The following is a 14,603-nucleotide window of genomic DNA, read 5'->3' as shown; positions in this document are numbered from 1 at the left end:
TCTTATATCCGAAAATTCGTTATAAAGGTTTATTTTTAACACTATATATTCATTGCAAGACTTTTTATTTACTTCGTTATAATCAACACTTCGTTATATCTGGGTTTATTATATTGAGGATTGAGTGCATAACCGAACTGAAACTGTGCTATATTTCTAATGGTAATCTGTATATAAAACATAACATTAATGACTTTAGGATACATAGACATTCAATTACAATGTAATTAAGATAAGTAACTATAAAACACTCTAAAACTCTCAAATAAGTGCATTGTGACACTGTTTTTATTGCAATGAAATATTGAGTGCCTTGAAATAATTTTGTATGAATTTGGTGCACTTATAGACAGTTTTCTATAGGTGGTGCCTTAAAGCTTAATGTGTATTGCATTCATAAGTATCTAAGTTCTACATCCTCTTCTTTTTTTACTCAGGTTGGTAGAACACAGCCAGACACCACCACATTCAGAGATCCTGATGTGACTGAAGCAAGCGAGTACCTCTACAGGATCTCAGCTGCCAATGAATATGGCATCAGCACGCCTTTCACTTCAGAACCTGTAGTGGCTCGATGTCCATACGGTAACTAGAACATTTTTTCAAGAAAGGCACTGAAATCAGTGCTGATGTGTGTCTCCTTCAGTTTTGTGTATCCATGCTGTTGTCTTGTTTCTTTACAATGCTGTGAATTCTCCTTTCATCAGTGGTGTGGTAGTATATGTCAATAATATCAACTTTGTTGATATTATTTGTGTGTGAGTTTGTGTGATAACTGTTCCATACAGCTTTAGTGTAGGTAGCTGTATGTTTAGGGATATGAGACTGTTTTAGTACGTATGTATAATACGTATAAGTACTAGCAAACCCATGTCACAGTGGCAAATAACAGAAAGAGTGCATGTACAGTATTCACAGATTGAAACAAAACAACTTGGGACTAAGTAATGCTCATACATTCATTTCCAGGGTCTCCAGCTCAGGTCATAGTATCAGCATAATATCAACTTGAATGTGTAGATCAAAGTACACATTATTTTTAGGAGCCAAATTCACTGTGGCATGATGTGGTTATCTCAAGGCATGGTACATAATGGTCATTACACAGTAAACATTGATGTAACGTATAAATCTGTGAGCACTGTACGTATGTGTACTGGCCTTTTTTTACACAGTAATTATGACAGCTCACTCCCCATATAAGGAAGAGATAAGAATAAAAATGGGATGAAGCACATTCAGCAACCATTCTCAAATTCTGAATCTACGACTATCCCTCAAGAGGAAGGCATATAACAGCTACATCTTTCCAGAACTTAACTACGGAGCAGAAACATCAAGGCTATTAAGGAGAGTTAAGCTTAAATTGAGGACAACGCAGCGAGTAATGGAAAGAAAAATGATAGGTGTAACCTTGAGAGACAAGAGAGCAGAGTGGGTCAGGGAACAAACCTAGGTTAAGGATATCATAGTTTAAATCAAGAAGAAGAAATGAACATGGGCCGGGCTCGTAGCATGTAGGCAGGATGCTTGTCACTAAGGGTAACTGACTGGATTCCCAGAGAAGGCAAGTGCACGAAGGGGAGACAGAAGTTTAGGTGGGCTGATGAGATTAAAAAGTTCGCAGGTTTATTGTGGCAACAGAAAGCACAAGACTGGGTTTAGGAAGGTATATAACAGCTGCATCTTGCCAGTACTTACCTACAGAGCAGAAACATGGAGGCTTACAAAGAGGCTTCAGCTTAAATTGAGGACGACACAGCGAGTGATGGAAAGGAAAATTATAGGTGTACCCTTAAAAGACAAGAAGAGAGCAGAGTGGATCAGGGAACAAATGGGGGTTAAAGATATCATGTTTAAAATCAAGAATAATAAATGGACATGGGCCAAGCATGTAGCGGGTGAGCTGGATAGCAGTTGGTCATTAATGATAACTGGCTGCATTCCAAGAGATGGTAAACGCGTGAGAAGGAGACAGAAAAGTACGAGGGCAGATGAAATTAAGAAGTTTGCACTCATAGCGTGGCAACAAAAAGCACTGGACCGGCGGCAGACATGGGAGAGGCCTTAGCCCTGCAGTGGGCATAGCCAGGCTGATTATGATGAAGCTCTATATTGTATAATATGTGCTAGTCTGCATTAATATCCTATTGTACATGCTGTTATGCATTGCTTTCAAATAAGGGTACACTCCAGCACTTTATCTCATTTTTAATCAGTGTCATGCGTAGTGCTTTGTAGTAGCTACCTCTGCTTGAATATGCTTTTATTGCTAATACTCCTAATGATCTTCTTTAATTTTAAAGATAAACCATCCGCACCAGAAGGTCCACTGAAGACTGCAAAGATGACGGACACTTCATTGGTATTGGCATGGCAGAAGCCATTGTCTGATGGTGGACGCCCAATAATCGACTACACAATTGAAAAACGTGAGGCCACTAAGAAGGCCTGGATTAAAGTTGGGACAACAGAGAGCTTGTCCATGGAAGTTTCAAACCTCAAATCAGACAATGCGTGAGTATCTAATCTAACACACTGGGCTATCACATGTCTTTTAAGTGCCTGACTTCTTGAGCCTAAATGCGCCCCTACTAAGTAAACTTTCCAATATATCGCACTATGACAAAGATTATTCTTTTTCAGATACTTGAAATATTTTTGTGTTACAATGTAGTAAAATAAATTTGTAATATACCATATTTACATGATTGTAGGTCGACCCATCTTGTTTTAATCTTAAATCCAAAGTTTGAAGTAAACCTAAAAACAAAAATTAATTTTGGTAGTAAAGTCTTTCTGAAAATGATCCCCGCGTATTACCACAAAGCTAGCCTTTCTGCACATCTTTTAAGCACTGCCGTGAATCCAGCTTGGCACACCGAGTGGTTTTTTTTTTTTTTTTTGAGACATCGTAAATAATTTTTCTAATAAAATGTGCTTCCGCTCTCCCCCCCTCTTTTTTTTTTTTTTTTGCTGTGCGATTTTGAGGGTTCGGCCTACATTCAAGTCTGCTTACAATCGTGTAAATACGGTACTTGCATTATTTTGATGAGAGCATTTTGTATATTTTTTTTTCTGGTTTGAAGCACCAAAAAAGTGACTACCAAAGAAATAAGCAAAATGAAAACTTCTATAACTTTGGTTCCTTTCAGGTATATGTTCCGAGTGACATGTCGCAACGAAATAGGCAACAGTCCACCACTTTCAAGTGATGAGCCAATAACAGTCCATGCCCAGATACGTAAGTACCTATCCTTCATGGCTGCTTCATCATACCATTTTTAAATACTCACTGGCAATTTTAAATATACAATTTTGACTGCGTAGCATAACTGGCATGGCCTACTTTATGAGTGATGGCACCCTGCAAGGTGGTCATGTTGACCAGCAGAATACTCATTGTTCATCACTATTTTTACATAAAACACAACACGCTAGTCATAATATCTACCACAGTGTGAGTGCCAGTTGTAATAATTATATTGAAGAATCCTGATTCTGTTGACTACTTTGGCCAGCCTATATACTTGAACCGTTTGATGCTGAGCTGGTAACCGTTATTATTTTTGGCTTCTGTTCATGTTCATGCACAATCAAAGAATGGTTTGAGTCCAAGGCTCAGGCTCAGGCTGAAATTCTTATTTGGGAACAGTTTCTCGTTCAGGTTCCAGTTCACTTAGACACCATAGCTGTTGAAGTCACCTCACATGTTTAGCACATCCTTTATTGGTGCTCGCTGTGCAACTTTTTGCAGCTTGCTACAGAATTCATTTCTTCTTCATTAGCTTCTAAAGTTGCACAGTTGCACACTTGTATTAGGGTACAATTGGTTAGATGAAATTTTATCCTGAGTGAGCGGTGTATTTTCTTATCGGGTCATAGCCTAAAATTTAATTCCTTACAGCCTTACTTGTTTACTGTAAATGCTATGCCATTTCTTATCATTATGCCACTGCCTGAACAAAAATACTGTAAAGTCATCAGCATTAAAGTGTTTTATACCTTTCCATTTCACCTCACTAATCCCTAGAACAATATAATCATTCTAACTCACTCTGGCTTCACTACCCAAAACTTTCCTTAGAACATAAGTACTAACATTTTAAATACTTATTCTGAAGCTCCTGGACTTTCTTTCGCAAAAAGGCCAAGTCAGCCCCTGCACTTTCTGAAGGTTCTAATACTAAGTACAGCTTCAAGTATTTCCTTGATAGCAAACAAGTGGTCTTCATACCTGAAAGGGGGCCAGCCTTTCAGCTACACAGCTTTCTTCATCATGTTCCTCCTCATGGTGTTCTCTTGCCAGTGAACAAAATAGTAGTGTGCCGTTGCTTCTTTCCTTGTGGTGTCACAGTCACTAAAGTGATGTATATGAGTATCCGTACACAAGTTCAACCAATCTTGATCCGATGCCAGTGCTGACTGCATTGCTGCCTGCAATCAGAATATCCCATTTAGTCTGGCCCTATTCTTAGGGTTTGCTCAGCAAAGGTAACCGTGCCAGGAGATGCTTACTAATGTTAGCATAGCCCCTTGGGATGGCATGCTAACCCTTCCAATATGTCAAAAAAGAGATATTGGCTGAAGGGTGAAATCTTATACATTTTGTAAGTTTCAGCATAATTTGTTTAGGCAAAATAAATGTTATTAATATTCTCACAAAAGGATTAATGGTTGGCAACATTGGCATCCTCAAGTCATATATGGCATTTCCCATTTCCACCACAATTCTTATTCACATTCTTGCATACTTTGAGAGTATTTTTCAAAGAATGGTTCTGCAGTATATGCTAGTTTTTACTGGTAGCTGTCTACGAGTGTATGCATGTCATCCATGATATCATGATTCTTCAATGAAGTCAAGTCATACTATCACTAAGCAATGACATGGCTTGATGTTGTGTTTGCAATCACCTGTGTCCTTTTTGCATAAGGATTACTAAAGTGCCAAAACTAACCAAAATTATCAGTGTAGTAGTTGCTCGAGGACAAACTTACGAAACCACTGCAAAGCACCTAAAGGGCTCCGAGATTCTAACTCACTTAAAGCACATGTTGTAAATGCACCTTTGGAGTCAATAAATACATGTTCACTTAGCATGAATCCTGGGACTATCACCAGTGTCAAGATGTTAGACCTTAAAATTTGGCATCACATTTGCGATTCTGCTTGTTTCTTTGCCATTAAGGGTTTATGAAAGACATTTTCATAAAATGGTTTGAAAGACAACATGATTTGTAGCTATTTAGGGATATCTTTAAAAAATAGAAGTTTAAGAGTCAGCACATTTACTAAATGAACATGACTTCAACACTGCACGGCTTCATTTTTAAAAATTTTATTTTAATGTGTATCATCACTTAATTTTAAATATAGTTAGTGAAATTGCATTATTGGCCTACATGCACTTTCTGATTTACTGTGCAAGCCATACCTACTCCTTCAAATAATTCAACTGATGTGGCAAAACTATCCTCTCTGCCACTGTTATTTTACGTTACTTTTTTAATCTGTTAAGGTACTAACCTATATTTCTGAAATGCAAAGTGTAAAAAAAATTTACCAACAATGCTAGGGAGTGAACAAATGATAGAAAGGAAAATGATAGGTGTAACATTAATATCTGGCATCACATTATTGTGGGCTGTTTAAAAATTGGACAAATGCAGTATTTAAATAATATAAGGAAGAACCAATGGCCCAAGGATAGTTACACAATGGGTGCAAAGAAGCAGAGGGCCATCAAGAGTAGCAAAAAGTAAAAAAGGATATAAGAAAGAAAATTAGCATAATTGTTGACCTGGTGTGGCTAACAAAAAAAAAGAGCCTATTGAGGGGTCTCTAAGAAAACCTTTTGTCCCAGAGCACACTTTATTGGGAACTGGGAAAACTTGAGGTTTTTTGTACATTTTCAAGCTAGAAAACAGCACGTCTTGTTTGGTCTTTCTCGTCTTTATTTTATTGTGCTGTTTTTTACCATGAGCACTTTGTGGGGCTGGTTGTGATGACAGCAAATAGCAAGTTGCATCGAAAAGGCTGCATTACTGCTATCTTTACTGAAACTTTGCTCTGAACAAATCTTGCAAGAAACAGCAGTTTTCGCTATTTTCATAACCTGCACTGCTTTGGAGATAATCAAAGAATAAGCTATTCTACACCATCTTTCTTTTTTTTTTTTACAGAGCCTCCAGATGCACCCTCCGCTCCCCTTCACATCTATGATGTAACAAACAAAACTGCAACACTCACATGGAGCCCGCCTGCATTTGATGGGGGCTCTCCCATCATCGCCTACATTGTAGAACATCTCAGCGAGGACGAGGCAATTGGTGACGCACCAAAGTGGGTGACTGTTGCCAATGTAGATGGAGGAACGACGACGCATCGTGTTGCGAGCTTGAGTGACAAAACCAGGCATCGATTCCGAGTTCGTGCCGAAAATGTTGCTGGTACCGGGCCACCTCTTGAAGACAGTGGTGAATGGCAGGCACTACCAGCAGCAGCCGGTAGGACTTACATTCTCAAAAGCACTTTTTGCCCTGAAAAAAAAAAATGAGTCATTTGCGAAACAGGCAACACTGCACGTGCGGCTTAAAGTCGGATTTCGCAAAAACATTTAACATCAGGTTTTGCAAAAGCACTTCAAAAGTTGCCATTGGATCAGCAGGATAAAATTCAAGGTATACTGCTCACCAGTAAAAATTGTGGCGTACACATGCTGGAACATGTTTTTCTACTCATGACAAAGTAAGTGTAGCCTTTGTAAGTGGTGGTGGAAAGGTAGCCGCATTTTAGCTGTTTCATTACCATGCATATTCAAATCAATCAGCAGTGACCGACACTTTGAATCATTAATTTTGGCATGTTTAACTTGTTTCTGGTGCATTCAGCACTTTCTAGTAGTTAGTTCAGCCACTTGACTTTCAGAATCAATTTGCATTTGCCTGTTTTGGCAACATACTAATTTTTGATAGACCTTTGCGCAAACCAATGAGCATGCATTGTTGAGAAAATGCACATGGCTGGTGAACTTCACAGAAGTGTGTGCCCTTCATGCTTATGTTACAGTAACATCAAAGTTCTGCAATCAAAATAACCTTTGCAAGTCAAATATCAAATTAAGGTTTCAGCTTTGCAATCTGACAGTGTTCAGCAGTAATAATTGCCAAAAATTTATGCCATCCATTCAATAGAGAGCTGTTGCTAGGAGTGAGAGAAAATATATTCTACAAAAAATATTTCTGAAGGTCTGCTGCATGTATAAAGTGTGTAGGTGGCCTTCTCAGCAAGTTTTCAATAGCTTTTGTTTCGCTTGTATTGTTATATCAGACACAGGGCCGCATCTAGTTTCACTAGTCACTCTTATGGTGTCATCATCATGCGTGCATGGGAGCGCACCTGCCTTGCAAAGAAACATAACTGCTCGAAACTGTCTTGCAACCACATCTGAAGTGAATGAGGATCAGGTTAGAGTTCGAGGATGTCAGCACCTCAGCTTCAAATTTTATGGCGACGATGTTTTGCGTCAGCCTGAGACATCCGCAGCCGTTCATGGGTTTGTTTTGTTTACATCCTCAAATTGCCCCTCCACCGCAAGTGTGTAAGGTTCTAACCTTTGTGCACAATTTATAGCTACTCTGGTTACAATGCGAGCTCCCCACGTCGCAGGGGCGCTGTGTGCTGGCGCCGGCTCCAGAGCTTCTCCTCGCGACAAGAAGGCCAGCGGAACAGATCTTGGCTCTGACTGCAGAGCAGCGCCGAACGTTTTAGGACTACACGCGATATTGTTTTTTCTCTTTCTTTAACATGATGTGCAAAAATGCAAAGAATTATGCTAGGATGCATATATTGGAATGCCAACCTATGCGGAGTGAAGTGGCTCATGGAAAGAGGCGACACTAGACGAATATTCCACATCTGATTTATAGACTGATTATTCACATCACGGGCATCCATTTATAGTAGACCACCTGCAGGCTGTTATCACACTCCAAAAAAAACAATACTTAGAAAAGTGTACGAGTTTACTTGTGTCTCACGAAAAACCAAGCCATGCTTCGCCACATGGCACTAGCAACAAAGCAGGACCTCGGTTCTGATTTTGTTTATGTGAATAGAAATATTTTGTACTAAATTTATTATTTTTATACTGTTCCTTGGTCACTTACCCTCAAAATGTATACCTGAAATTTCCTTTGTTCTGAATATCTTTTATATATATAGTGTTGTTTATTGTACTCTTCATTAGCAGGAAACCAAAAATTTCACACTTTTCACATTTTTATTCATTCCAAAATATTTTTGTTGCCCGAAAACATGTTTGCTGGAAAGAGAATTTCGTTGTGGAAAATTTGGTATGCTGCAATATTTGCTTGAGTTCTTTTCAAACTGGCAAAAAGCTATTTTCCCAAGACATATGAAAAATTGCCGTTTTCTCGTGGTAACGAAAGACTTGACAAGCCGATTCCCTGTGCAGACCGCCCAACTCCACCCACAGCACCTCTTGAGATACTGGTGACTGGTCCAAACTCAATGGATGTTTCATGGGGACGCCCTGAATGGGATGGTGGGTCTCCCCTCCTTGGCTACACTGCAGCCCTCAGAGATACATCACGGACAATGTGGATGGAGGTAAGGTCACATGACATACAAATACATTCTACTTCAAACCAAATGTTCAATAGTTCCCATGCATTTTATAAGGATCAGTCATTAATTAAGCTAGTACGTCCTGCCTTGTGGCAGAGGTACATTATTGTAACATTAAGATGAACATTTTATTTAATATTAAAACAAACACTGCATTCTTATGCATAAATTCACACTACACTGATGTTATCCTTATGCAGAACTCCTAAATTGCAATTGAGCAAACTTTGAAGTACCTCGAAATGCTATCAAAAGAGCATGGTTGATCTCTATATCTTAGGAATTGGTATAACACAAAAAGGGAAACGTGTCTTTAGAAAAGTAGTTCAGTTTTTATGGTACATTATAAATTAAAGCTTGAACAATGTATGCTGGTGTTTGGCGCCTACAGAACCATTTCATGTGGACACACCTACATTGATGCCTGGTTGAACATTTCCATCTTGACGACTGACATCAATTATCAAGCTTAAAGTTTTTTGGAAACTGAACATAAACCCTCAGTATGCGCTCATAGAAAGCATCGTCATTTGAGGAGAAAAACGGCAAGGTGTGCGCTCTCCAGTAACTGAATAACCTACGCTTCTGATGCATGCATTACCACACTGTGCTTCTCACAAGCGGCAGCGCTCATTGCTTGAGCTGTAAATGCGCGAAGGCATCGCGCTCCCTGCTCACGTCTCTCACTGCAACAAAGCACTCACTCAAACTGTATTAAAATGAAATCCAGAGAGCGAAAATCGAGGAACCAGCCTTCATTGCTCTGAGAATACCAAAGTGCATCCTGTTGGCTCTCGTTAATGTCATGGTGGAGTACTTTCACTTCACTGATTCAAGACAGCGACACCGCTCCATGACAACAAAATCATTGTCAAAGAGAGATGTGAAAAATATAAGGCACATTTGCAAAAGCTCATGCTTGAGCGTCAGTTATGGAGTGGGTTAAAAGCCCAACTCCCGTCGTGGTGGACCAAAAGGTCGTGGGTTCGACTTGCAGGTCATCTCAACCAACGAAACTTCTTCTGTGTGTTCATTTTAATGACATATTTCCATGAAAGAAATACATCAGGCGGACACCAGCATAAAACACTTTTGTTCTAAAAAGCATCCAGAATTGTCCCAATAGCACAAAGCACAAAGAGGAGGATCGAGGGTCTCATTCTGGCAGATTTGATTTTTCGAAGTGGTATGCAAGGAATTATGGTCGGCTGCCATCTCGCAATACGATCACGTATGTGACACCAAACAAACAAAAAGGGGTGTTCCACACTCGACGTAGTGGCAGCAAGTGGCGCTGACTGACATCCCTTGTTTAAAATGCATATGTATACTCTGTAAATTGGACGAGAAGATTACCGTCACCGTAGCTAGTTGTTAGAGCATCAGACCTATTACTCGAAGGTCTCAGGTTTGGATCCTGCTGGTGGCAAGTTATATTTTCGTCAACTTTTTTTTTTCTTCACATTTACATTACAAATACTTCTAATAACATCCCCCATACTTTTCCTGGCATTATTGTCTGTTAGCCCTCATTAACATTAGCACTATAAGTGTTCCCTGTACCTCCTCTGTGTCACTGTTCAAACTGCATCAGCTTAAACGGTGTTGTGATCATAACAAGCCCCAAGACCACCTCAAAATGCTGTTCGTTCAAAGGAAACACAAATGCATCAACTGAATATTATCACAGAGATTTCTTATTTCTTTGTTAACTTTTGTTGTTCAGTAAATTGATGGTTCACCATAACTTATAGAAGTTAGCAGATCTTCCACTGCCTTTCTGCACATTTTCTTATTTGTAGAACTGTTCAGTACTACCATAAGTCGCCAGGTGGCTCTGGTCTGTAGTAATAAGTTCATGGTTATGGTCATCTTACTCATAATACTGGTGTGATTTTTATATATCCTTATAAAGCAAGCAATGCTACATGAAGTGTTAAAAAATATATGTCCATTCTCATTGGACATTTGTGTGGGAATTTTCTTTTACAAAATGCTGGCTGTTACATTATCATGAATTTAACTTGCATTACTGTCAGGTCGGTAAGCTAAAGTGCATAAAGAAGCGTTCAAATTTCTTTTGTAGCATTACCCTGCAGCCTTTCATTGAAACTAACAATGTGGATATACATATAACACTAGCGTGTCTAAAATGCTCCAATTGGCTTCATCTTCAATCACACTTAACATGATCTGTTGAAATGATATGAAATAATGCAGCACACTTCATATTATCTCACTACCATTGCCCTGACAATGCCACATTGATGAAACACACCATTTTCTTCCAGGCACTTGAATCATGGTGCAAGGCATCGCGTCGCATACTTTTTCACTAGCTGGTATATCACCATGGAGTTTTGAAAGCTCAGTTTGTTCAATCCTGTTTTATCGTTAAGCCCATTCAGATCATCCTTATGATGTACGCATCACTTCTTGATACACAAACACTTTCCCTGATTCTTTCTTCCTATGCATTTAAAGGCTGGAACCACTTTTTTCTGATATTGTTTCCATATCACACCATAACTTGTTTTGTTCATCGATACAGTTATTGCAATGATTAAACATGAAGTCTGAATTGTTTGTTTTATTTTTCCTTACTTCTATAAGCTTTGCATCATACCAGTGCTTTAATTTTCAGTTGTCTTATTCTACATTTAATGCTGTTTTTTTTTTTGTTCTGTAATTATTTAGTATCCCACTTATGTCTGTAAAGTTCCAAGAAAAAGTAAGTGAATTAATAAGCAGATTAAAAAGCAGTATGCATAGCCAGGCAATTTTAAGTCATTCACATGTTCCACAAAGAAAAGAATCTACACAAGCTACTCTTGCCACAACCTTACACCAAGTTTATTCTTCCTTGGAAAGAATTTTGCATTGGTAATGCTGGCTGTTTTGCATTTTTCATTTTTAGGTTGGCCAAGTAGATTCTGAAACTCTACGTCTTCACATCAAGGACCTCGAGGAAGGGGCGCAGTACCATGTGCGCATCCTGGCTCGAAATGATGTGGGCTTCTCGGACCCACTTGAATCAGAGGAGCCCATAACTATTTTACGACCGCCAGGTAAGTGTGCTCCTGGTGTGAACAACTTGAGTCACCAAACATATAGTTGTAACTATGCGATAGTTCCAATACACCACACCTAATTATCTGACCTTGTTGTCAGCCATGTCCTTCATTTTTTTACTATTCTTTTTGCTCACCTTACGAACTCATTATACAAAGCATGATAGCAGGCACAAAAATAAAAATGAGGAGGCAGACAAGAAACACACAACATAAGTACTTGTGAATAGTACAAGTAATTAAAGCTCATGCTATTTAATGCATCCATGTCAATAAATTCATGCTACATCTCCATTCATTTGACAATTTAAAATTAAATATGACAGGGAAGATCCCAAGCATTTTATACATTTTGAATTACATTGATAACCGATTCACTTTAAGGCTATATGATATATAGTGCCTTGAAAGGGGCACTACATATTTTATTTGCCTGAAACATACCTACTCAAAACAAATGTGAAAGTACTATGAAAGTCAATTGATCAGAATTTCAGCCCGTCTTAAGTTTCATTGCTTCTGCTAGAGAAGCATAATAAAATAAAGACTTGAGGTTTTTTCATTTTTCCAGAGCTCTTCATATTACCTGAGTCTTGCCAGAGTTCTTAATTCTACCTTGTGTGCAGAAATGTGCACATATCAAAACATTTTTGTTTTAATATGTTATTTCAGGATGTGTTGGGTTCAACAAATACTGTGATACATAAAATTGTGGCCTCGTAAAATCAATGCCTCAAATTAGGCAGAAATAATTGGTGTGCACTCCAGCAGCACTGCTTTCACATTTTGAGCCACTTCTTCCCATTCTTCAAAGAATAGATGGGTGATGCCGCATGGGCGAGTGATTTAATTGGCTTATCATGCTATCTCATCAGAAATCCTTGCAGTATGCTGCTCTATTAAGTTCGTGTTAAAAATATATATGTACATAGTAATTTTTGTGGTTTCAAAACAAATATTTCAGTATATATAATAAACGTACAGTTCAGTACTACAGTATCTCCGGTAGCAGCTCAACTAGTTAGCTTGCCAATCATGCAGACAGTGCGATAAATAGGTGGGCTGATCCAGGTGACAGTGTAATATATAGCCACCAAAATTGGGGCACCCAAGAAGCAGTCAGATGCTTAACATGTTTTGATTTTGCTGCACACACATAGGCCCCGGCAGCACAACATGTGTCGGTGTCTCATGCTGCAATGAGTGAGGCGGGGCTTTGCAGTACGTAAAATGTCAACTGCAGTTGAGTTTGCCAACTCTCTTTGTTTTATCTTTCTTTATAGTAATCATATATATTTCTAGATTCATATGACATACTATGAAAGGCAAAGCAAACAATCACCACTGCTCTCACCCGCTTAAGATTAGCGTACCTTTATGTCATTAATCTTCTGAAGGCTTTTAAAATCTTTACTTTTTCAACTTTTACATGAAGAAAGTGAAGTTATTGTTTCAGAGGCATTGTGTCTACTACACTCAAACCTCATTATATCAAAGTTGCATCTTACACAAAAATAAGTTTACATCTGAAAATGTGTTGTAAAGGTTTGTTGTTAACACTATCTATTGCAAGACTATTTTTCATTTACTTCACTATATCCGAGTTTGTTATATGGAGGTTTGAGTGTTGTTTGTAATTCCTGTCTTTGTTGGTTCTCATTGTTAATAACACTTTGACAATATTGTGCTTTTCACTTCTATAAGGTTTCTGAAACAGGGTCAGGCTAAGTGTTGAGCTTCTACTCATTGCTCTGTTCAGGGTTCCAAGATCAAGCTGCGGCCTCACCTGAGAAGAAGCCAAAGGCAAAGCCCGATGAAACGTCTGAGGACAGCTGCACAACTCAGACAACCTCATCGTGGATAAGGGAGGCCAATGTTGAGCCCCTGCTTCACAGTTACACCAAACATGTGTTGGTCAGCCGCAATGAGTACTTCTTTAGGTTGTGGCACTATGCTGACACACTTTTTAAGTAAGATAAAAACATTACTTGTTCCGTCAGTCCATACACCCTGCACCTTTTCATTCACATATGTGTGTTCCAAAACACAGAACTAAATTTGGTAAAAAAAGGAAAAGTTACGTAAAAGCTAATTTAAAAATACAATACAGCAAAATATGACATAAAACTAACATTTACTTGAACACTGCGGGACATCATGCTGTGATGTAACTAAGGTGCACCACATATCATACATTCTCCTTGTAAGCTTGTATATTTCTTTGATTAAGTTGAGACATTTTTGTACTATATGAAGGAAAAAAATAACATAATGAGTCATTTTGTGATACAAAGACTGCAGGCAGCTCATGACAGCAGTTTGCAGTATGACGTAAATAAGCAGTGAATCCTTGCCTGTGTTTCAATGAATTCAAGATGCAAGGAACACTGATTTATTTGTTGTGGTGACATTCATTGAAGCTGAAACTGGTACAAAGCTACGGTAATCCTCACGGGTTGAATATTAGCCCGACTGTAATTTTGTGTCAATTTCACATTTGCTTTCATTTATTGTGACAGTGTAAGACTGTTTGTTAGTTGAATTTTGTTGTTTGTGAATAAAAGTTGTGTTGTTACCAAAACCAAAAGAAGAATGTTGTTCATGATCGAGTACAAACGTGAATTTTACATACAGATATTATTTTACTCTTCTTGAATTACACCAATAAATGTGCAGAAGCTAAAGGTATAGCAATACCTTACAAAAGGCCTCTGTATCGGCTTTAAAAAGCGTGAAGCAAAAATAATAGTAACTAGTTGGCAGCTTACGAAAATTGTTTAAATATGGGATCAAAAGTTAAACAAAAAGCTCGATAAGTTTACTGTTCACTAACAATTTAAAACACTACCTAGTGATGGAATGTTCCTTTGTACAGAAGT

General features: G+C 38.4%; 1 protein-coding gene across 1 annotated transcript in view; it reads left to right on the top strand.

Annotated features, from left to right (window-relative positions):
- Nucleotides 1-14,317, top strand: part of LOC119176676 (uncharacterized) — a 322,419-nt gene extending 308,102 nt beyond the window's left edge. Inside the window, exons 169-175 of the mRNA XM_075876363.1 lie at nucleotides 438-585; nucleotides 2,307-2,517; nucleotides 3,156-3,244; nucleotides 6,187-6,510; nucleotides 8,481-8,635; nucleotides 11,571-11,721; nucleotides 13,484-14,317. Of these exons, the coding sequence (XP_075732478.1) occupies nucleotides 438-585; nucleotides 2,307-2,517; nucleotides 3,156-3,244; nucleotides 6,187-6,510; nucleotides 8,481-8,635; nucleotides 11,571-11,721; nucleotides 13,484-13,698 (1,293 nt within the window). The 3' untranslated portion in view covers nucleotides 13,699-14,317. The remainder of the gene's footprint in view (nucleotides 1-437; nucleotides 586-2,306; nucleotides 2,518-3,155; nucleotides 3,245-6,186; nucleotides 6,511-8,480; nucleotides 8,636-11,570; nucleotides 11,722-13,483) is intronic.
- The last annotated feature ends 286 nt before the right edge of the window (nucleotides 14,318-14,603 follow it).

Source organism: Rhipicephalus microplus, chromosome X (assembly GCF_043290135.1).
Source record: "Rhipicephalus microplus isolate Deutch F79 chromosome X, USDA_Rmic, whole genome shotgun sequence".
In the NCBI taxonomy this organism is placed as follows: Eukaryota; Metazoa; Arthropoda; class Arachnida; order Ixodida; family Ixodidae; genus Rhipicephalus; species Rhipicephalus microplus.
The sequence above is the reverse complement of the archived record's forward strand: the minus strand, read 5'-3'. Positions and strand labels throughout refer to the sequence as shown.